This window comes from Crotalus tigris, unplaced genomic scaffold (assembly GCF_016545835.1).
Source record: "Crotalus tigris isolate CLP2741 ecotype Arizona unplaced genomic scaffold, ASM1654583v1 scf7180000017658.5313226, whole genome shotgun sequence".
Lineage (NCBI taxonomy): Eukaryota > Metazoa > Chordata > Lepidosauria > Squamata > Viperidae > Crotalus > Crotalus tigris.
In genome coordinates, this window is record NW_024096545.1 from 2,532,793 (window position 1) to 2,557,524 (window position 24,732).

Sequence of the window (24,732 nt, forward strand, 5' to 3'; positions counted from 1 at the left end):
GGAAATCATGATATATGCATGAGAAGGTGCATATTCCCAAACTGTATTTTGACTAATAGTATATTCACTAATTTCTAATTAATGCTGAGAAATTTTATCCTATTAAAAGTACATCTGTTTTGAAACTGGAATAAAACTTAAATGAAACATACCGCATTAAATGGACTCAAGTCAATGCTCTCTCCAGCAGTAACAACTGTTGCTTTAGCATCTCCGAGATTTATTATTTTGACTTGAAACTGGTTTTCTGAAGGAAAGACTGGAAGAGTTTTCTGTGGTAGACAGGTGATAAAGTGCTATTATGTCAAACTTCACCTTGAAAGTATCTTGAGAATTAGTAACATATATTTACATTCACAAAATGTGGCTTTGCATTACTAATGGCAGTTTACATTGTAATTACACTATTTCCCCATCCATTCACAAACAGCTTCACAGTAAAATGTCTTTCATCTCGGACTTACAACTAGGGCTGAGCTTCAGAGTCAAAATTCATAGATCTATAATTCAGGTAATAACAAATGAACTACATAGGAGTCCTTAAATCACCTCTCATTGATGCTGCAATGGACAAGGACAAAATGGACCATCCACGAAAGGGTTGTGCTAGTATTCAGTGGGACTGCTCATTCTTTTTTATTTTATTTTAAAGTATACTGTCTGCCACAACATGGTTTTTATTCTCAGTACATGCTGCAATTCTGAAGGAAACTTCCCATGAAATTCACAGTCTAAAACAGGGTAGCAGCTTGCAACTGTGGAGTGGGTCTTGCTCTGTGCTCACTGGGACCACTAGTTTGAGGAGGAGAGAAAAGATAGGGGAAGTCTTCTGGATGTAATTTTGTTAGACAAGGGAGCAGGCACACCAGCCAATATTATTTACTCATCAGCAAAACTGAATTGTTAAAAAAATCATCAATAAAACAATTTCTTCCTTACTTCTTAAATATAGCTAGAGTAAAAATGACAGGAAAGAAATAAATTTATCCTGTTTCTTAATAATAGGATCAATTCTTTGTCTCTGCAGTCTCTCTCCACTTTTCAAAAATAAATCTTTGTCAAAGACTTAGACCTAATCTAAGCTAGAGATTTTCAAACTTTTTCAAGAAAGAAAGGAAAGAGAAAGAAAGAAAGAAAGAAAGAAAGAAAGAAAGAAAGAAAGAAAGAAAGAAAGAAAGAAAGAAAGAAAGAGCCCCAATCAAGTTCGGTGGGGCTTCTAAAGTCTAGCTGACAAAATCTGCCCTACCTGCTATCCCGTAGTGCAGGGGTAGGCAACCTTGGCTTTTTTATGACTTGTGGACTTCAACTCCCAGAATTCCTGAGCCAGCATGTCTGGCTCAGGAATTCTGGGAGTTGAAGTCCATGAGTCATAAAAGAGCCAAGGTTGCCTACCCCTGCCATAGTGACTAAAGGGAAGAATATCTCTCCAAGAGACTTAGGGAGTCTTTTGGCAGAGAGTTAAAATAAATAAATAAATAAATAAATAAACCTACTCTCTCTGCAATGGACCAAGTGGGTGTGGAAATCTCTTCCAGAAACTCAATTTGAAAAATATTGAGTCTAGGTCGTTTTTTTCCAAACCATTTGATTGTCAGTTATCTTTAAATGATATCTATCCCCCATATAAGAAAGATATACAGGTGGTCCTCACTTAATAATCACAATTGGGACAAACAACTCCATTCCTAAGCAACAGCGAGACATCACATGACCATGAGCTTCAATTTTAATGCCAACTTCTTCTTTGACTGTGCTTGTCAGAAACTGGTTGTGAAGTTGCAAATGGAGATTATGTGATCACAGGATATAGTGACAGTGCACCAACTGCAAAGTGCCTGAAGCCTGATCACATGACTGGGGGAATGCCACAATGGTTGCTGTATTCTGGGACTGGTCATAAAGTCTTGTCTTCAATACTCTTGTCACTTTGAATAGTTGTTAAACAGGGCAGTTAACCAAAACTATTCCATATAGCAGTTCCTCCTCCCATAATGCAAAATCAGGATTCTAAATCACCTAAGAGATTTATGAATAGAATGCCCACCACTTCAAAAGTTTAAGTCTTATAATTTAAAACATCCCGGGACAGAATTTGGCTCTAATTTTACTTACATCAATTTCAACTTGTACCACAGCAGCAACAACAAAAGCCAAAGCTGCCAGTATCATGCCAACCGTCATCTTTCTCAGAGGCCTGTGAATGAAGGACACAGAGCTATTCAGGAACACTTTAAATTAAACACTACAAACATTAAAACAACATTATTAAAATAAAAATAATTATGGACTTGTAATTATTAAAAGAATATACCATAATACATAACTAATCTATACCTTCTTTAAATTCTCCCTTTCATTCAACCTGACTTCATTATTCATAAAAAAATCTCCTAATTGAGTCTAAGCTTTTAGAAAACCAAAGCAAACCTTTCCAAATTAGTTTTAAAAAGAAAATTATGATGATGATGGTGGTGGTTAATCGCATAGCTGGCCATATATCTAGACTGGATTTGGCATTTTTGTCCACCTATCAAATCTTTCCCAAGCACTTGAAATAGGCAGATTATGTTTTAGTTAGTTTCACAGTCCAAGACTGATGAAAACTTAATTCAAGTCTTAATCAAAGACCTAAGAATTACTATTATTGTTCACAACAATATGAAGTCACAGCTGCCAGTTCTTTAGCTGATGTTGGTCTTCGTACGCATCTTCCCAACATAGATGTGCAGATCAAGCAGTGTGGCCTTTTGCAAGTAACAGATGGAAATTTTATAAATGTGCAGATTTTCTAAGAGCTATCCGTCGCTTTTTTGATATGGCACCCATAATAGTTCAATTTTGATTTTCAGATCTTAATATTTTGTGATCTCCTCCAATTCTTTGTCTTTTATTCTACTATCCCCTGGATTGTATCCCACATCAATTATTCACACTTTTATCTTTTTGACCACAGTCATATCACAGATTTTATCAGTCTGTATTCAAAAAATATATATTTTAACTTGCTCAGTTTCAACTACTTTTCGATTATGTGTTCCCAACAATTTTTCATTACTGTTAATTTTTTAAGATATTCCAGTGAATTGTTTTAGTGACTGTGTTATGTCATTATTTATAATCAATTTATGCAATCTTCTTCTCTGAGCTGAGTATATGATCAACATTTCTTCTGCTTCTTTGTATAATCTATACTTTGAATCATTTGATGATTTTTCAATCCTGACTTTGATTAAATTGGTTCTTACAGCTTGCTCTTGTGCAGCCAAAATGGAGCCTTCCATTTCTTTTTTTAATGTTCCAGCTATAAACTATTGGAAGATTTTATCTTTATTAACTTCCCCTTTTGTACAAATTGACTGTGTAATGCTTTTCCTTGCCAGCATTCTGTTCATGTTTTTATTACATTATTTTGATATTCAAGTTTTGTTTCCTGTACATTTATTAAATTCCAATTTTTAACTTTCATCAAGAGCACACTCCATTCTGATGTGGCTTCCATAGTCACAAAAAATTGTGTGAGAACAGGGATGCTTTGGAGAATAGTTGTTGGATGTTAGTAAACATGCCACGTCGCCCAAAACATTGTGGAATGTCACATATGTCAACTTGCCATCAGTGCACTAATATGTCTGTCACTGAAAGTAGTGATGCATATATCTTATCTCTCTGAAAACATATTTCCGTTATTGTTGAATCTTTGTGTAGTCCCTCAAAACCTTTAATACAGTATGTTGCAATGTTGAGGAATACACATTTAATCTAAAATGCCATTTTGCAATACTGAAAGACTTAGAACAGGTTTTCAAACTGGTGCCTTTCAAAAATGTTGGAATACAATTGTAATAACTCCTGAGAGCAACACCAAATTAGAGGAATTAGACACAAATCATGTTGAATCAATAGATGTTTTTTTTTCTTTTAACCTTTCTTTATCCACTCTTAGAACAACACAGACTTAATAACTGAATACTGAAAGAAATTTAGCAAGATACATAACTCAATGTTATCATTTGATATATGACAAATAATTTTGAAGTGTAATTTTCACATTTTTAATAGATTCTAGCATGATCAATTTGTTATATGTAAAAGTTGATACAAATATTAACAGGAATACGTTTTCTCATATAGGTACACTGAGCACATCCTACATCCTTCTCACTTGCAAAACACTAAATTAAGATTGTTGCTTTATAAAGTTACTTTAATTATTAGTGAAAATTTTGAATGATGCTTATTTATTACTTACTGCTTAGTTGTTTGTGCCCTACCATCAGAAGAAAGGTACTTATTTTTCATATAAAAGTATTTTTACTAGTTATGTCACCTTTATAGTTTGATTTGTAAACTAAGCAAAGTCATTCATGTTAACATTACTTAAGTTAACTTTCATGCATTAGAATTTAATGCAATTTTCTACTTACAATTTTTAGAAGTCCATATTTACTTACGTGAAATTTATGTGACACTTTTTAATTAAAGGGTAAACAACAGCATCTACAATTGGGACCATGATTACAATGAGAATTGGGTTTACAGTCTGTTAAAGAAGAAAAAAATAAGAAAATTAATAATGTTCAGAAAAAAGTAAAATGATTTTTGGAAATAGCTCAAACCCCCGAAAAGTATTCAAAAAACTGCTGACTGTACCTGCATCTGGTCTGGCTGAATCTGAACAGAACCCTAAAATGAAAAAAAAAAAAGAATAGTTGCATTTCATTTTTAAAATCTCATAAGAACTTAATTTAATACTTTGAATTAGTTTAATTTAAATATCACTGCCCTAATCCAGCAAGGGGAATAGAAATGGATATCTATCAATTGAATGCTTATCACCTGCTGTGCAAGGAGCTATGGATAACTTTTTAGGTAAAAATACATAATAAAGACTCAGTCAGAATTTGATTGAGGGTTCTTGAATAAGAAATAACTTACAAAATTTCCATCCATAGTGGTGGCTTGCAATGTCCATCGAGATCCCTTCAGAACAAAAATACAAGTTTTTAAGCAAATAACACTAATTAAATATTAATTGTCTCACACGCACAGTAAGTATATTAACAATATTTAACAAGTCAGTGGTAGAAGGAAAAGAAATTAAGAGCCCACGTTGTTATCTGGAAGTGACGGGCACGTATGTCAGGAAAATATAAAAGTAAATTGAATGCCACATAAGAAACTTTGGTAAAACCTAAAAATATAGGATCCAGGATGAAAAGGGAATATGAATAAAACATGAATTGAATACTAAAGTGAATGACCAAAATGAAATAAATACTTTGAGATAGTTTGATCATATGGAGAGAATGAATGAGGACTGAATTATAAAGCAAACAATGGGTCAAGAGGAAGAGAAAGTCATGGTTGGGTACAGTTGATGATATCCTCAAAAAGAGAAAGGTAAGAATTTTAAAGAACAAAAGGTACTGTGTGAAGCAGTGAAGCATGGTCCCAGTAGAAGTGGCAATGGTTTGCAAAGGTATAGAGAAATAGAATGAATGTTGATTTTTGTCTTCTATTGTGCTCTTAGTTTTGTTTTTGTTTACTACTTTATACCCATTTTTGTGCTTTGTATAAGGTACTTTTCTCAAAAGGGAATATTGTAGGATGATGGGAAGTGAAGGAGCAGTGAAGGATTGGACAATGGGTAAGAGCACATAGTTATAATTGGCTGAAGAAAGCTGACCACTGCATGAGGGAATCTGAGCTGTGATTGGTTGCTTGAGTGAAAAGGGGGAGTTTCCTTGTGTCCTGCCTTTTCCCTCTGTGTGCACTATGTGCTCTCTGTAATTTACCTCATGATGTTCCTGCTGTGTTGAATTACCTGATGATGCAACTATTTGTAATAAAATGTAATAAAAATGTTCACATAGAGTTTTTTAAGTCTATTTCCAATACTAAATCCTAATCTACAATTATAGCAAAAGCACTGCACGGCCATATGAACACCCAAAGGAATAACAATTTCTTCTCTCAACTTACCTGCTGGTCAAAAAGGGCCCAAAACATAGGAAGAGGAATGTACAGGAACAAAACTTTTAAGACCATCTTAACCTCAGTAATAAGCCGTTTCTGTAACAAAAGAACGAAACAAGAAATGTTAAATAGATATCTTCCTTATTCATTTGCATTTATGTGTCAAATATTAAATATTTAAATTCTGTAAAATGAGGCCAATCTCCATATACAGATTGAAATAAGCAGCAACAATGCATCTAATCTACTGAGAGTACCAAGAGATAAGGAAAGTATGAGGAATAGCAGTAGATATGGAAGAGGACTTTATTCATAACCATATTATAAAGGTGGGATGTTTTACCCGCCCCTCAAAATAAAAACTATACTAAAGGTAGTTCTTGGTTAACAACCATTCATTCAGTGACTATTGAAAGTTATAGTAGTGCTAACCAAATGGTACTTATGCCCATCCCCTGAAGTCATGTAATCAACAAGTGTGTACTTGGCAGCCCATCAGCACTTTCCTTCAGGAAAGGAAGTACTTCTGCTTAGTGGATATTGTCATCTGCTTGGGTTGCTATAAAGGGGAAATAGGTAAATTCATGGAAGCTAAAGTAACCTGATCCTGACAGGTAGACATTTCAGTAACTAAAATCAGTATTTTTTTCTCAGCATCAGTGTTGATTGAATGGGTATTAGTTAATTATAAGACACTTACTTGTCATATTAACAACACTCTCTCTATTAAGTGTTTATTTGCATAAGATCATAAGTGTTATGTTTGCTTATCTCAACTTGGCTTAATATGTTTGTAAGTCCACCCTCATTTGGTTAATTTAGCAAACTCAGAAAATAAATAAATTCCACAACCATATTGTATAACTACAACCAAAATTGGATTAAGCTTTATTTTTATGCCTATAATTGAAACCTAGGTGAGTCATAATTACATAATTGATGAAGCAATGAAATGATTATTTTTACATCTCAAAATTTTGTAACTGAGAATGAGTAGTACATCACCTGATGTAAACAAAAGGTATGCATGATTTCTACAAACAACAGAATGCTGTTTTTTAAAAAAGCAGATATGTCCAAAAGTTAATTTGAAAGTTAAACTTATTAGACCCACATTTTTAGTCAGATAAATATAATGGATATCTATCTACAACTAGGTAAACTGCTTTTGTTTTGATCAGCCTATGGACATTGAAAAAAATATTAAAGCATTGTTCATTTGTTTGTTTGCTTATTATTACTATCTTATGTGTGTTTTCAAAGTAAACTGATACTAAACCTAACTTCCCAAATGATACACAGGATGCTTTAACCTTTATTCTGTGTTTACTTAAACTTGTTCAAATTTCTGAACTTTGGGGGTTTCATGCCAGTTGTTTTTCAATTATATGTGCTGTCATGTTTATCTTTTTGAAGTTGCATGCAAAATTTTAAGGCCACCAGGGGCCTTAAATGGTACAATGATAGCAATCACTTAATGAAAATAGGTCAATCCACAAAGTAAAACCTAAAGCAAAGCTGTTGTTATAGTAGTATGTAATGAAATTCAGTACCAGCCAATAATACAACATACATCATATTTTTCAGTAGCCCAGTCCAACCAGTGTTCTCTCTTGGGAAATTCTTTGCTGCGATGTTTAAATCTATTTCGAACAGCAAACTGAAAAAGAAATAATTTGCAAATTAATTAGAACACAATTCTTCTTTTAATTACATTCATAAATATTTGGGGGAGGTGAGTACCCCAAGTTAACTGCCTGAAATACCAAAAGTTATGGGAATAGAAATGGTGCTAACTGGATGTGAACAAAGTTCTCGATCCAAGAGGCGATCCAAGTCCAGCCCCCTTCAAAATTTGTTAACTCTTATTTAGCACCAATTCAGTGCTGACAATTAGTTAACTAGGTTCTTGTGAATAAGTGTGAGGAATATATCTTCTTAACTGGAACTTAACGTGTAGTCCTGATTCTTCACACTTGACAATATTAACTATGGTAATAAACAGTAAGGATAATACAAAAGACCATTTCCAAAACAATCAAAGACAGCCTAGGCTACTTCCTTGAGCATCCTTCCTGATGCTCTTCAAATATGCTGGATATTTGATTCCCCTTTTGGCTGGAAATTATGGGAGTTCCAATCTAACACTTTCAATTTCTTGATTAAAGAAATTGGAGGAAGTGTCATTTTTTAACTTTTTTTTACAAATACAAATGGAACAAAAACTTCCAGCAAGATGATAAATTTAAGGAACCCAAACAGTTATTTAAAAGCTGACTTATTAAACCAGTATTTTTCAACCTTAGTGACTTTAAGATACACGGATTTCAACTCATGCTGGCTGGGGAATTCTCGGCGTTAAAAGGCTGCACATCTTAAAGTTGCTAAGTTTGAGAAACACTGCAACAGATGCTTTATTTAGGATATAAATCTTCCTTTTTTATTGGGGAACTGTGTCAAATTTTTGTACAACATAGCAGTGCCCCCAAAGTAGATGCCATGTTTATCCCAGATGGAGTTCAATTTCTGTTTTCCAAAAATACTTTTCCCATTAAACTTTTTAATGCTATGGTATATAGTAACTAGTCTGTACCTTAACCATATATCCACAATATCTTTAGGACTAACAAATCAGTCAGTAGATAGCTGCTGATTTGCTGGAATATTTAACATGAGCTCTCCCAGTGATATTAGCTTTCATTTGTTCTCCATTTGCAGAAAAAATAAATATAGTGCTCAAGAAACAATAAAAGAGGAAAAAAAAGAGCGAGAGTACCATTTACTGTCAAGCATAAAGCCAAGATGCAGCCTTTAAAATACTAAAAGCTAAAAACTTATTCAACCAGGTAATAGGTAACTGGTTTGACTAGGCTGCTTACATATTTTAAAGAATTCTGCATATATTTCTTTCTCCCTGCCCCCCATACTATTTTATGGAAACATTTGATTTAATTGGTGAACAAGGTAGGAATAAATTTTGTTCTGGTTTTGCAAGCCAACGCACAGTCTTTTCTTCTTGGATTTCAATTTGTCAACTTCTGTGTTTTTGGCTTTAGATAGGAAGGTCTAAACTACAGATAATCCCTGAATTAGGAACTTAACGCTCATTTGAAGTTATGTGATGAGCATCCCCTAGTGTTTACGAGCAAGTCCTGAAGTTATGAATATTGCAGCACCACGGCAGTCGTTCACTTTTACGAGCAACTTGAGTGGCACTGCAACATTCACCCTATTTCCCTCCCACACTCCTCACAACTGCTTCCCCTTCACTTCCTGCTAGGCCGGACTCACTTACCTTACAAAACTCCTCTCTGCCATGATTTGTTTCCCTTTGAAAAAGAGGAGAGTTGGCTTGGAAGTGTTTTTTGCACCAAGAATGGAAGTTTCTGCGGTCTATGATCTCACGCGAGAAGTTGAAGTTGCGCCAAATCACGGACCACAGACACTTTCATTCTCTATGGAAAAGGTGCCTGTCTCTGCTCCTGCCCCAAGCTCCTTTCTTCCTGACAGCAGGCCTGAAGCCTTCAACTGAGGGAGAAGGCCAGGCTCTTCACACCCACATCCAGCCTGCCGAAGCTCACTGCACTGGGGGAAAAAGTGACCCCATTGTCCCTGGAGCCTTCCTCCAAGCATGCCTTTAGAGAATCAGGGCCTTGGAAGCTCCGTTCTGGGCAGCAGCTTGCAACAGTCCTCCAAAGGCTGGTTCCAGCCTCTGGAGGCATGCTGTTGCCACCCAGAATGGAACTTCCAAGGGCCTGATCGAAACGTCGGAGGGGTTTTCCTAGCCATTTGCTCCAGGAACAGAATGTGGGGCGGATTTCTGCATGCCTCCGGAGGCTGGATCCAACCCTCAGAAGACTGCTCCAAGCTGCTGCTGCTTGGAACGGAGCTTCCAAGGGCCTGATCCAAGCCTTGGATGTGTTTTCCCAGCCATTTGCACCAGGAACAGAGGTGTGTGGGGGGGACTTCTGCATGCCTCTGGAGGCTGGACCAGCCCTTGGAGGACTGCTCCAAGCTGCTGCTGCTGCTTGAAGCAGTCCTCCAAAGCCTGGATCCAGCCTCCGGAGGCATGCAGAAGTCCCTCCCAACCTCCGTTCCTGGTGCAAACAACTAGGAAAACACCTCCGAAGCTTGGATCAGGCCCTTGGAAGCTTCTGCACCCTCCCATAGCCCCATCCAGGCTCCGGAGGCCTTTTCCAGGCCTCTACCACTGGATCTGCGGCTAGGGGAACCCTTCTGCGCCCACCATGTGGCCAATCTGGGCTTCAGAGGCCTTTTCCAGGCTGCTGTGTCTGGGAACTGAGGCTGGAGGCTTTCGCAACCACCCTGAGGCCCGATCCAGGTTCTGGAGGCCTGGAAAAGACTTCCGGAGCCCAGATCCATGGCCATGCAGTGATTTTGCAGCCCCCCCAGTGGCCGCGGAGCACGCAAAATCATTCCACGGCCATGGTTCCAGACTCCAGAGGCTTGGAAAAAGCCTCCAGAGCCCAGATCAGGCTGCAGAGGAGCCGCAAAATCTCTCCGTGGCCATGGATCCGGGCTCCAGAGGTCTTTTCCAGGCCTCCGGAGCTCGGATTGGGCTGCGGGGGGCTGTGGATGCATCCCTTGGCCTCAGATCGGAGTGGCATCAGGAACCACGGCAGAGAGGAGACAGACCTTTTCCAGATGAGTCCTGCGTGGCAGGAAGGGAGGGGGAAACATGAGGTATCTTAGTGGTTCGGGGAGGCCTTGGGGGCCTGTTCCATCACTAGGCCCTCTATGGCCTTCCCCACCCTGAGATGTTTACTTAACGAGCTGCGTGCATTTTAACAAGGAAGACAGTGATCTTGCTAAAGGAACAAGATTCACTCTACAAGTTTTCAATTTACAAGTGGAATGGGGAGGCTCCATTACACTCGTAACTCGAGGACTACCTGTACCTTCCTGTTTATTTTACTACAAGATGAACTGAAGGGAGATGTCTTTGGCAGAAGAGCCAAGAATTCTTCACATGGAATATAAGAAGGTTTGATCTGCATATTATGATTATATATGCAGATCAATTGCATAATTATAAGAGCTGTGGTGGCGCAGTGGTTAAATGCAGTATTGCTGGCTAACTCTGCCCATACCCAGGATTCGATCCTGACCATCTTAAGATTGACGTAAGCCTTCCATCCTTTCGAGATCAGTAAAATGAGGACTCAGATTGTTGGAGGCAATGTACTGACTCTGTAAATTGCTTAGAGAGGGTTGTAAAGCACTATGAAGCAGTATTTAAGTCTAAGTGCTATTGCTATTGCTTTATTCAAAGAACCCTTGGAAGAAGAGGCCTGCCAGTAAGCTTTTTACACTATTTCTCCTCCTAGTTTGTAACAACTCTGGCTTTATAAATGTAGATTAGGCTTCAAAGATAATGAAAAACATTTTAGGCAAACATCAGGAAGAGGAATATTTCTGATCAGCAAGCAAACAATCAGTCTAGAGCTAAATCCCACGCTGTAATAATTCTAGGTGAGGAACTAGAATTGCTATCCAGATGAAGGATTTTTATGTAGTTCAGAATAAAGGGGAACCCTGAGACAACTAGTAAGAAAATAACTGGATACAGATTTAGTTGAATGTCAAGTTCACAAAAATAAACTGTCCTTGAAAATGCTAGTCTTGCATTATATATTGCTTACTGAAATGCATTTAGTGACTTGGACCATGATGTTGCCTTCAGGTTTAACTTTCTTGTACATTGTGCTTCCAGCGATGAACACAACTGCAGACAGAAACCAAAAGATAGCAAAATTTGAAAAAATGATTAAATTTCAACAAGGGGGGTTGGGGAGTTGGATAGCAAATCAATTTATAACCAGTTTAAGAACTTTAAGAACTTTTGTTTAAGAAGTATTAAACAAATAAGAAGAGGGAGAATCTGCTATTAAATTTAAGATCTATATATTTTCTGATATTGTATTATTCTTTTGAAAGTTATCTCTCATGCACAATCCGTAATAGGTCAATATGGTCAGGAAACTATCATAATGAACCAGAATACATTACGGGTAGTTGTGACCATAGTTGGAACTGCATTTTTGGTCGCTAAGCAATGCAGTCATTCAGTGAGTCATCTTATGTCTAGACCAAGGCTTTTCAACCAGTGGTACGGGGACCACCTGTGGTACATTGGCACCTGGCAGGTGATACATGACCATCCTAGAAAAGTGGTAGCGGGGGAGGGGAATGAGCTGAACCGGTGGCAGCACTGCACAAACCTGAGCGAGAGCTGGCTGGAGCTGCAGGGCTGTCAGGGCTCAGCGGAAGCGCCAGGATCAGCACTTCTTCGGGGCTGTCAGGGCTCAGTGGAAGTACCCGGATCAGCGCCAGGCTCCAGCTGGAGTTTGGCACTGATCCTGGCACTTCTGCTGAGCCTAGAAGGGGTGCTGATCAGCTGGAATGTTGCAGCATCTCCAGGGTCTTGTGATTTACATTCAGATGCTTCGCAACTGATTCATATTTATGAGGGTCACAGTGTCCCAGGGTCATGTGAAGTGACCAAAACCTGCTGCAACCACCCAGCAGACGGGAGGAATAAAAACCAAACACCCCCCACCCCACCTCCACTGCCAATCCTCAACAGAAATGCTCACAACAATGAAAATCTCAGACAGGAGGAAGAGCGCCATTGTAACTTTGAACAGTCACTAAGTGAACTGTTGTAAGTCGAGGACTACGTGAACTTCATCACTTTTTTCCTTTTTTGGGGGGGGTCATCAAGTTTTTGACACCTTGCTAGGCGACTGGTGGTACTTGGATATTGCCATATCCTAAAAGTGTACAATGGGTGAAAAGGTTGAAAAGCCCTGGTCTAGACCTGATTTTGTGACCATTTTTATCATGATCATTAAGCAAATCACATAGTTGTTAAGCAAATCCAGCTTCCACAGCTTGTTGGAAACTGGCTGGGAAGATTGCAAACCATGATCACATGACCTCAATCCACTGCAATCATCATAAACCCAAACCAATTGCCAAGCGACCAAATTGTAATCACATGACTGGGAGGGTTACAATGTTGTAACTTCAAGAATCAGTCGTAAGTCACCTTTTCTGAGGCCAGAGGCCATCATAACTTAAACAAATAGTCCTAAATTGAGGATTACCAGTATAATTATATCACTGTAACAAAATTAATCATATGGGAGTAAAAAAAGCAGTACATCTGATAAACTGTCTGACTTACTCAGTGCAACAGCCATTAGGGCAGCAGGAACACCAAATGCCAGAGGATAACATTTTTGTTTGTCGTGAATTCCACATTCCACTCCTGTACAAAAAAATAAGTGGGAGGCATAGTTGTGGCTTTTCTGTAACAGTAGCCTGAAAGAACAGGTCTTCCCTATCAATTATTCAGTGAACTAAATTACATATTATATTTGAACAAAGGTTTATACATGGGAGTCTCATTTGGAAATATAGGCAGCTTGTAATGATTTATAGACTTAGGGCACATATATAGCACATTCTTTGACTGTTCTATTGTCCCATCTCATGCCATCTTTATACTAAGCTATTCTAAAAAAAATCCTCTCTATACAGAGAAAATATTTATGGTAGTCTCCATGGTGGACTTTCTCTTTAGACAGATCTCCTGCTGCTGTGTCTTCCCACCCTTGGGAAAATAATTCCCAATTCATTTATTTTCTCTGGGCAGATTTTTCTGGAGAGATAGAGTGATAGAGAGCACACAGGTACATATACATACACTCATACATACCTTACATTCAGACTAGCAACTATCAATGGATCTCAACAATCCCATTCCAGATTCAGATTATGCAAGGAAAAAAATCCATGCAAAGAACAAAGGTCTCTTCTTTTATAGATGCATGTTTACATTGAATAAACAATATATTTCATCATTGTTTGGTGCAATTACTTTGTTATACCACATTATGATTATATTGATCTTATTAATATAGCCAAACATAGTTTTTATAGCCAGGGCATTTGTATTCTGAGTTACATAAACCCAGTGCTTTTTTTTTTGTAAAAAAAAAAAAAAAAAAAAAGTGCCGGAACTCACATCTTGTTAATCTTTTATTTACCTTTCACACATAGTCAATCACTGTACACATACCCATACATGTCAATTGTGTAATGAAACATAATGGTCGCTGCCCACAATAAGCACTCAGCATGCAACCACACGACCAATCACAAGCTGAGCAGTGCCACAAGCCGAGCAGCCAGACAAAGTACGCATGCATCGGACTCGATACACAAGCAGCCCGCATGCACCATTTTAATGATTTTGCCACCAAGCTGCTATGCTCAATAGGGCGATTCAAGTCAACATGGACCAAACATCAAATTTTCAAAAGTTACTTTTAAAACTTGGAAAATCCGTCAAAAAAAGTTGCTGGAATTCTGTTCTGGTGAGTTCTATGACAAAAAAAGCACTGCATAAACCCTTCAATTGTTGCTATTAATAATGTCCACACTATTACTAGAGTCTGTGGCTTGGATTCCAAATAAGATCCTATATAATGAGAAATGACATTTGACCTGTGTTAGAAACAGTAGGGAGAGAAAATGGGCTTTTTACTGGATGTCTACTCTAGTTTCGCTTGCTGAGATTTATACTTCTGAGAACTTCAAAATAACAGAGTTGGAAGGGACCTTAGAGATCTTCTAGTCTACCCCTCTGCTCAAGCAGGAGACCCTATACCAGGGGTGTCAAACTGCCGGCCCATGGGCCGGTTGCATCATGCAGAAGCCGCACCCATCCCAGTTCCGGCAGTGCAAAAAAAGTCATGATATGTCACAACATGTTATGTGACGTGATGAGTTTGACACCCATGCCCTATACCATTTCAGACAAATAGCTGCCCAATCTCCTCTTAAAAACCTCCAGTATTGGAGCACCCACAACTTCTGGAAGCAAGTTGTTCCACTGATCAATTGTTCTCACTGTCAGGAAATCTCTTAATTCTGGGTTGTTTCTCTCCTTAATTAGTTTCCATCAATTGCTTCTTGTCCAGCCCTCATATGCCTTGAAAAATAGGTTGACCCCCTCTTCTTTGTGGAAACCCCTCAGATATTGGAACACTGCCATCATTTCACCCCTAATCCTTCTCTTCATTAAATTAGATCAGGGGTCTGCAACCTTGACAACCATCAGCTATGCTGGCTGAGGAATTTGGAAGCTGAAGTCCACAAGTTGTCAAGGTTACAGACCTCTGAACTAGACAAACCCAATTCCTGCAAATGTTCTTTGTATGTTTTAGCTTCCGGTCCTAATCATCTTTGTTGTTTCTCTCTGCACTCCCTAGAGTCTCAACATCTGTTTTATATTGTGACGACCAAAACTGGATGCAATATTCCAAGTGTGGTCTTACCAAGGCATTATAAAATGGCTCATATATAAGTGATTGTTCACTGAGACTCCAAGATCCCTCTTATAGTTACTACTATTGAGCCAGGTACCACCTATTCTGTGCATTTGGTTTTTCTTTCCTAAATAAAGAACTTTGCTTTTCTCACCATTGAATTTCATTTTGTTAGATAGGGCCCAGTATTCAAGTCTGTCAAGATCCTTCTGGAGTATTAGCTATTCCTACCAGTTTGGTGTCATCTGCAAATTTGATGAGTTCCCCTTCTATCCCCTCATCTAAATCATTGATGAAGATATTGAACAGTACTGGACTTAAGACAAAGCCTTGGGGTATCCCACTGCATACTTCCCTCCATGTAGATGCAGGTCCAAGCGTTGAATGTGGCTGGTTAGCCAGTTACAAATCCATCTGGTAGAACTGTCTAACCCACATTTTTCTATCTTGCCAAGTAGCAGGTTATGGTCTACTTATCAAATGCTTTACTCAAGTCCAAGTAAAGGATATCCATAGCATGTTTTGGTCCATTAATTTTGTCACTGGTCCACTAATTTTGTCAGTTCAAGAGTAGATAACAAAAGATTAAAACAATCATAGATTGTTTCTAATAAGAAGTATACTAGTTCAATGACAAACACAGACCAATATTAATACAGACCCCTCAATGGCTACTCTTATATTTGTATGTTTAGCAGACCCCTTACACGTATCAAGATAAACTTATTGGTCTGATGTAGAAAAATTTACCTCTAAGTATTGGGGTGATGATAGTAGAAAGAAGGCTTCCAGCATTAATGGAAAGATAAAATATAGAGAAGAACCTGCTTCTTTGTTTTTCCTGAAATACAAAGAAGAACCTTATTATAAATTAGTATTTGACATTCTTTTGATATAAAAGTGCAGGTTGTCTATAAATAAATGTTTTTGCAAAATCACTTATATAGTTTTTAAAAGTTTCATAAAAGAATGTTTATAGGTAGTCCTTACAACTATTCATTTAGCAACGTTCAAAGTTGCAAAGGCACTGAAAAAAGTGACTTATGATTGGTACTTGCACTTATGACTGTTACAGCATCCCCACAGTCACAAAATTTTAACATTTGACAATTGGCATGTATTTACATCAGTTGCAGTGTCCCAGGTCACATGATAGTCATTTGCGACATTCCAGCAAAATCAATGGGGGAAGCAGATTTGCTTAATGACTGTTTGATTCACTTAACAACTGCAGTGATTCACTTAATATTTATAGTAAAATAGTACTAAAATCAGGTGTGACTCATTTAGCAATTGCCTTTCTTGGCAATAGAAATTCTGGTCTTGAATTGTTATAAGTCAAGAACTACCTGTATTGTTTTAGTGTACATGCAAATAAGTTAGATAGCAGAGGATTACTGGGACCAAAATGACTATGTTTGTTCCTCAGGAGAAAGTTGCCAAGTGTAAGTTTGGCTACAGAAATGTTAGCCAAAGTATAGCTGTGACAAAGATAGAGTACTGGAAAAGTATAAGCTGCATAAGCTGCATGGTGAAGCGGGAGGAAAAAAAGGCAGTTTTTCAAGTATTCTAGTCAGAAGTTGATATGAATCTTGAAATATTATGAAGATCTGCTGTACTTCCATTGAACCTCAAGTTGCATATTGTAAATAAAAGGACAGAAATCTCCATAGTGCCACACACCCCCCAAAAAAATTCAAATGAAATCCATGTGTAGCTCCATTTCTTGATCTTCTATTTCCTTGATTAACAATACAGTGACAATATTGCCATGCAACCAAGAATCAAACCAAAGGATGAGAGTTTACAATATTTGTAAGTAGTTAAATAAAAGAAAATTGATACCTGGTCTTCTTCAAACTGATCTCCCCCAAAGGCTGCAACACATGGTTTGATTCCACCAGTTCCCAGAGCAATAAGGACCAAACCAATCATAGAGAAAGCTCTGCAACAACAGAAGTAGATTGACCATACTAGGCGAGTGATGCAGAGGCTCCCTGGTCCTTTCACTTGTATTTTTCTATCTATGTTTTACTCTGAGTATTGAAATGTACTTGTTAATGGGCTACATGAGCAAACAGCTGAGGCACATAATAGGATATCTGAAAATCCCAAAGGGATCACAGCACAAAATATATCTAGTCACCCTGAAGATGACCCACTGTGAAGATAGGATTGGAAAAACTGGAATTAAAAAATGTATTATGAAACAATGCAATATGGCTAATACCCTATCCAAAGCATATTTTAATATGGTATAGATTTAGGCCTAGACTAACATCATAATGGTGATTATTGTGATACATTTCAGATTCAAATTATATGTACATGACCCATAAACTCAAAGCCAACCATGATAAATAATAAATATTAAAGATGAAGCCGGATAGCATGTAAAGAAAGAAAACCCCTGACCAGGGAGCATCTGCGCAGTAAATATGCACCCTTAGGAAAATAATGAAGACATAAATAAGATTACAGATCAAAAATGAAAACTGACATAGACACTGCTATGCTAGGCAAAAGTTAAAAGCAATGCAATATTACAAAAGTATTTCTGAATATCCAGAATTTTCTGGGATAATCTGTAAACATGTAGAATGTTCATCCAAAACTCTTCCATTATGTTTCTGTGAACCACTTATTTTCCTGTCCATGTACACATTTATTAATATTATAAAGTAAAATTTTGAAAGATTGATTTTATAAGGGACAAGCATCTAATTTAGCCATTAGTAATATGCAGAGAAAAGATTTCTTATATAGTAATTTGGAAGAGCAGAATTAAAAAATTAGCTTGTAGCTAACAATTAATCTTTAAGAATGTACTATAAATTTAATCATTTTCTTTGTAAATCAAGAGTGCAAGGTGACAAAGTTTCCATTTTGAAAAACCAAACAAACTCTTGCAAATGGTTTTCATAGCACTATCAAAAGATTGTAATGGAAGCACTTTGTCTAAAAAAGCAGATCTGCGATCTGTTGCTACAGCAGAAAAAGGCTCCTTGGACTTTGCCACATGATAGGGTCATGGGATGATACAAAGGGAGGAACCAAGGCTACAATAATTAAGCGCACAGTAAACAGATTTATGGTACACTGAATGCCTAATAGGTCCCAATATGTGTTCATGTAGAAGATAAAGATAAGTGCAACTTACATGGGAATGTTAATGTCATCTGGTGCACCATCGTGATTTCCATCCATCAAGTCATTTATGGAACTTATCGACAAGACTGCTTGCCCAACTGTGTACACAATGGACAAGGAAATAATAGTCCTGTAATGAAGGACACAGACAGAAGATGTATTTTTAATGATGTCTCTCTCTCTCTTTAATACAAGAATATTACGCTGGTTCACTCAGTTTAACGTAGTGTGTAATAATAAAAAATGAGCATACTCAATTGCACATATGTAAATATCACTGAATGCTATTCAATCTTTGATGGTTTTTCTATTTGGGTTGTCAATATTAGTAGCTGCTTAGGAGGAGATGTCAAATATTGATAATGGAGTGAAAAAATAGTAAAACAGTAAAAACTGTCAAATAGAATACATCTGGAGACTCTAGGGACTTACATACACAGTATGTGTGTATGCCCATGCATTTCTGTATTAAACCTTCATATAAATGTGGCTTAAACCTCATGTTTGAATATTGGCAATGAAGAAGCCTTCTGAAAAACTGTATTTTCTGTTCTCTAAGTATATCTGCTGTACTTGACAATCTTCTGTAAAAAAAAAATCTAGGGATGTTAAACAGTAATGCCCACTTTTGAGAAAATATAATTATCATGTACATCTGGTATTTAAAATAATTATGTCTGGAAATCAAAAGACTTTACTGTATTTGTTTTGTATGTGATTTATAAATTCCCAATAAAATACTTTATTAAAGTATAAAACATGGAATTTACATAGCATTTGTTCATTTATTGTTCATCTTCGTATGTTTGATTAGGCAGCAAAGATTCTAAATTGACAAGTTCAGTTGTGCCTTTTCAGAAATATCAGTTCTTCTTCCATCAATGAATGTACATACAGTATTTCCTGATCATATGTTAGTAGTCCCACTGGAAAACAGATCAGGGAAATCTACTGATATTTTTCTTATAGAGTTTTTCACTGATGCACTAATAAGATCATGAAATATCAGACATGTCATCTCTGATCTCCCATGAAACCAGTATTCCCAGAATAACAAAGTTGGGAATAACTTCCAGGTGACACCCTGATAGAAAACAGAAACAAATGGCGAATGGCAACATGAAATCAAAACATCTCTTTAATTGATGTGATTAACCTGCTTGATGCTCATTATAATAATTAAAAAGATCTTACATGTAAATTATCTCTGACATAATTGTGTAACTTTCTTTAACAATTTTTTTTCTGAAAAGGATAGTTTAGCTGAATTTTATAAGTAAAACAAAGTATGAACTGGAGTTTAAGATTTGTGGGAAATATAAAAATATTATGTTTCCTAGGCATTGTAATCTTTTTCTTCCACCTTGGGCAGATTGTCACAGAAAAATCTATTTATGTGGGGTCTACGTTGACAATGACTTGATCAATGGATTTTGTAGAAGCAAAAAGTTGAAGGCATGTATATTCCTCCATCACTGCACCTTGATTAGGACAGCAGGATCTGGGATTTGAAGGGAAAAATATGGGAGTATGCATATAGGGACTGTTACACCTGTCTGCAATTTTTTTAAATTTCTGTTTTTTCCTGGGTTCGTGCAATTGCCTTCTAAAGTGGCAGTTCAATCCTGGGAAAAGCTGTGTTTGACTTAAGAGTTGGTGAGAAGTAAGCGTGCATTGTATATGGTTGTAGTCCACTTTTCTCCTTAGAATCCAGAGAACTAAACTACCATAATCTTTTAAAAAAGAAAAATTATATTATTCACTGGATAAGAATTGAAAAATTGCAGCAAAACGTACTTCTTTTAGTATTAAACTAAAGGTGTGCAAACAAGGACCTACAAGCAATGGATATGCTCCCCCATTTCTCAAAACATTGAGTGTAATTTTAATATGACAGAAGCAGAATGATACCTATATTTAATTAATTATTTTAAATAAATCAAATTATTTTTCTGACTTTAGGCCTGTTACTACCTACTTACTGGAGTACACAGAGCCCACATTATGCTTGAAAGAAAATATGCTTCCCTCTATTAAAGTCAAGCTTTGGTTGATTAATGAAATGTCCAGTAATTTGATCCAATTCTGAATTAAGGAAATTAATCCCACCTTCAAATGCCCCAGGGAAAGCATTTGAATCTCCTAACTGTGCTTTCCCACCTATATACACTCACTTGAATTTTCCCAGCCAAGAGTCAGCTATGAGTGCTCCAAGGATAGGCGTTAGATAGCAGAGAGCAACAAATGTGTGATAAATGGCAGTAGACAGATTATCATCCCAGTGGAGAAAAAACTTGAAATAGAGGACAAGCACAGCTAAAAAAAGAGAGAAGAAAATAATAAGAGTGGTTAATGGGAAAATCAGCAAGCAGCTGCATCAATAGTAGTCCAACCTAGAATATAATTTTTTTAAATCACCTCGCATTCCATAGTAGGAGAATCTTTCACAGAATTCATTGATGACTATGAAGAAGATACTAAGTGGGTAGCCAAAGCAACCAACCTGAGGTAAAATAAAAACAACAAAATTAACAGTAATGTTTATAAAACTATAGAAATGTTTTACCATAATCTAGTCTCCTTCAAGGAAAAAAAATTCTGAAACTACACAATACTTATAAACTGTTTCTTCTCCAAGTACATTTGGCCTTTTCAAGTTACCTAGAAGTAGCAAAGATTCAGGAGCACTAATGGAGCATCACTCTGTAACTGCTCTATAAATTAAAATGGAGGGGATGATGCTTCATGGTTATTTGAATATGATATATGCTGATGTCCAGCCTCTGACAGGATAGCTTAGTACTACAAACAAATTCATTAGATAAATCCACTAACATCATTAAAACCCTAATAAACCCTAGTTCATCTCTGGGCTATACTATACTCTGATTAGAGAACATAATTTTTGCTAGATTTAATTCAAATCTAAACATATATATTAATTATGGATTAACCATAATAGGTTAATCAGAAAAAAAATTCATAACACTTTGATGTAATCTGTTTTGCTTTCCAAACTACTAGTAAAATAAATCAATAAATACATAAAGGCTACATTCAAAGAGATTAGGTTGACATAACCTTATAGACAAAGACCAAAATCAGCCCTGGATTTTGCACTAGAATCTGTCAGAGATTATAGAGTGCAAGTAATGTGTTCTTAGAAAAAAGAAAAAGAGTCCACTAAGAATAAAACTTCCACATTTTTCAACATAAACACTTACCCTATGTTTTCCTTTACTTTCCTCTGTAAAGGAAAAGAAAAACAAAAATGAAAAATAAGCACTTTTGATAAAAGTAACAGTATGGAACAACAGTCATTTTTTACCGAGAGAATGGAATTTTAGCTATAGTTTTGTATTACAGGCATTACATCAGCAATATTTAAAGTTGATCCTCTATTACATATCTATAAAATATAAATTTAAATGGGAATACTGTAACTTGAAAGATCTATGGAAAACCTGAAAGGTTATCATATTAGTTACATTTCCAAACTGCAATTTGAAAAAGGCCTACCCTTTAAAGATGCAAAGCAGCTTTTTTTACTTATATTAGCCCTTCTCAATTACCACCTGTTCTGGATAAGTAATTATACAATATATTAGGGGAACACCAACTTGGTGAAGAGCTCTACTTGCAGATGTTCCTGCACATCTCTGGCTATCATGAGCTTTGTTTTCCTGGTGGACTAATGTCTGCATAATTCTAAAGCAACTATTAATCTTGGTTCACATAATGTCTGTCATGCCCAATTCTATTTAAGTTTAAAGTATGACTATTGTGATTTATGAGCTCTCCCCTAATGTGTTTCTGGGTCCAGATAATAAATCTCAATGCCAAATGAAAAGTGAGATAGTGTATTAAGACCTGTTATGGCAAACGAAACAAATTGAGCAATCTACATCTTAGGACACATCTGAACACAGACAATATTATAGCGATGATTATGACATGCTCATTCTTAGTTCAAAATTCATACAATTCTACAAATATATTCAATCCTGCAGGAGAAAATGATGCTGTTCTTATCTGTGCTGAATATTGTCTATCAATGTCACTTTAAGTACAGTTCCTCTCTTTGGATTGGGAATATGGAAGATACAAACTTGGAACACACAAAAAGAGCCCTAATATTTGTGTCACAGTGATTATTTTGCTTCTTTCACTGAATTCTCTAAAAGTCTGAGCAGTGCTGGACCGTAGAAATTATCACATTATATATCACTTCAGAATTTTAAAAGTTGGGACAATATCAGAATTCATGTCAGCATTTCTTAAGCACCTTTGCACCCTGCCTTACTATCTTGAAGATAAAGCACAAGTACAAGAAGGCTCTGTACTTTAGAACACTAAATTGTGGGGTAAGCATATCTATAGTTATTACAGGTCTATTTGTGATTATTCTAATAGCAAAGGGTTCATAGTTCACAATGCATGAAAAAACTAACAGTGCTGTTAGCTATTCTTAAGCATCACACTGCTGCACTATGCACCAAACACAAGAAATCAATCGTCAGAAGTTATACAACTAAGTCTCTAGTGGTGCCCATTGCAAAAGGTTTGGGAAAATCAACTTTCATTCATTTTTGACTTTTGCTGGGTGAGGTCGTCCAGTGGTTTGGAGTGAGGCATCATCAATATGCTAATGATGCCCAGCTTTATGTCTCCACCCCAGGCCACCTGAGCAATGCAGTAGATATTCTGTTGCAGTGCTTGGAGGCTGTAGGGATCAGGATGGGGTGCAATGGACTTCAACCCATGCAAGATTGAGTGGCTCTAGGTATCTGGGGCCTCTGATGACAAGATTCTTTCCTCTTTGGTCTTGGATGGGATGGCTCTGATCCAGATGAACCTAGTGTGTAATTTGAGAGTCCTCTTGAATTCAAGGCTCCTGCTAGAAAAGCATGGAGCAGCCATAGCTAGGAAGGCTGTGCTCCGTGCTCTGCTCATGGTCACTCACATCCTCATGAACTCGTTTGGATTACTGCAAAGCATTCTTCCTGGGACAGTCCTTGAAAAGCATTAAGAAACTTTAATTGGTGCAAAGTACATCTGTATAGATAGTAAACGGTGTCAAATATTTGTCACATGTAATACCATTACTACATGATATTCATTGATTGCCTGTGTATTTCCTGGTGCAATTTAAGGTGCTGGTTTGCCACCTTTAAAGCCCTTCATGACTTGGGATCCTAATACTTAACATCCATCTTCTCCCAGCGGTTTCAACCCATTCAATTCTGTTAGGCAGGTTGGGCATGATATGAGTCCCATCAGCCAAGGAACTGCGACTGGCAGGGACTCGAAGATGTGCCTTTTCTTCTAGCCCATCCTCTAGAGCAGTGGTTCTCAACCTTTCTAATGCCGTGACCCCATAATACAGTTCCCCATGTTGTGGTGACCCCCAACCACTTATACATCACCGGGTGCCAGGGGCGTGGCCAAAGAAAAGGGGAAAAAAATGGTGGACAGCCTTGTTTGGCGACCCCGTGAAATGGTCGTTCGACCCCAAATGGGGTCCCGACCCACAAGTTGAGAACCACTGCTCTAGAGCATTTTACTTCAGAGCTGAGGATGACCCAATCCTGTAGGCTTTTCATAAGGCCTTGAAGACTTTATGCCTGGGCCTCGATGTGAAGGGTCCTGTTTCCTGGCTATATTGACATATATGATGACATTTTTTTCTCTGCTGCCCTATATAATTTGTACTATATTGTAATTGATTGTATTACTATTTGTCATACAAAGTCACTTGTTTGAGATGGGCAGCTATAGAAATTGAATAATAAATAAATAAATAATATAGTTCTGTGCATCCTTCAGCACATGAAAATTGCAAACAATTGTCAATGTTGAAATGCAGCAGTAGTTACCATATGGTTAGGAGATAATTAAACACTTATCTATAATTTTAAAACAACTCATTATTTTCCAATAAAAACTAGAAATATAAAATCACCTAGTATCTTTCAAAAAGGGGAAAGAAGACAATGTTCAGATGAGTGCTTATCTCCACCTTTACTATAATTTTCTTTGATCTGATGGCTTCTTTTGTTCTGAATGTGCATGATTTATAAAGTATGATGCTCTAAACTGATGCAAATTTGCAATCAGTTATAAAGGCAATGATTTCAACACAAATGGGAATAACAAAGAGGTGACAATTTAAGAACAGTAAGTTCTGAATGATGAATCCTTACTGGGCAGCAGAACTGACAGCTTTCTGGAGTGGCCATAAGGTAGT

General features: G+C 37.0%; 1 protein-coding gene across 1 annotated transcript in view; it reads right to left on the reverse strand.

Moving 5' to 3' along the window:
- Positions 1-24,732, reverse strand: part of SLC15A1 (solute carrier family 15 member 1) — a 38,892-nt gene that overhangs the window by 10,554 nt on the left and 3,606 nt on the right. Inside the window, exons 2-16 of the mRNA XM_039335742.1 lie at positions 21,710-21,732; positions 20,904-20,988; positions 20,660-20,801; positions 18,496-18,615; positions 17,181-17,280; positions 16,086-16,176; positions 13,187-13,270; positions 11,640-11,722; positions 7,550-7,636; positions 5,983-6,072; positions 4,936-4,980; positions 4,651-4,683; positions 4,452-4,540; positions 2,113-2,194; positions 153-272 (exon numbers count right to left, since the gene is read on the reverse strand). Of these exons, the coding sequence (XP_039191676.1) occupies positions 153-272; positions 2,113-2,194; positions 4,452-4,540; positions 4,651-4,683; positions 4,936-4,980; positions 5,983-6,072; positions 7,550-7,636; positions 11,640-11,722; positions 13,187-13,270; positions 16,086-16,176; positions 17,181-17,280; positions 18,496-18,615; positions 20,660-20,801; positions 20,904-20,988; positions 21,710-21,732 (1,274 nt within the window). The remainder of the gene's footprint in view (positions 1-152; positions 273-2,112; positions 2,195-4,451; positions 4,541-4,650; positions 4,684-4,935; positions 4,981-5,982; positions 6,073-7,549; positions 7,637-11,639; positions 11,723-13,186; positions 13,271-16,085; positions 16,177-17,180; positions 17,281-18,495; positions 18,616-20,659; positions 20,802-20,903; positions 20,989-21,709; positions 21,733-24,732) is intronic.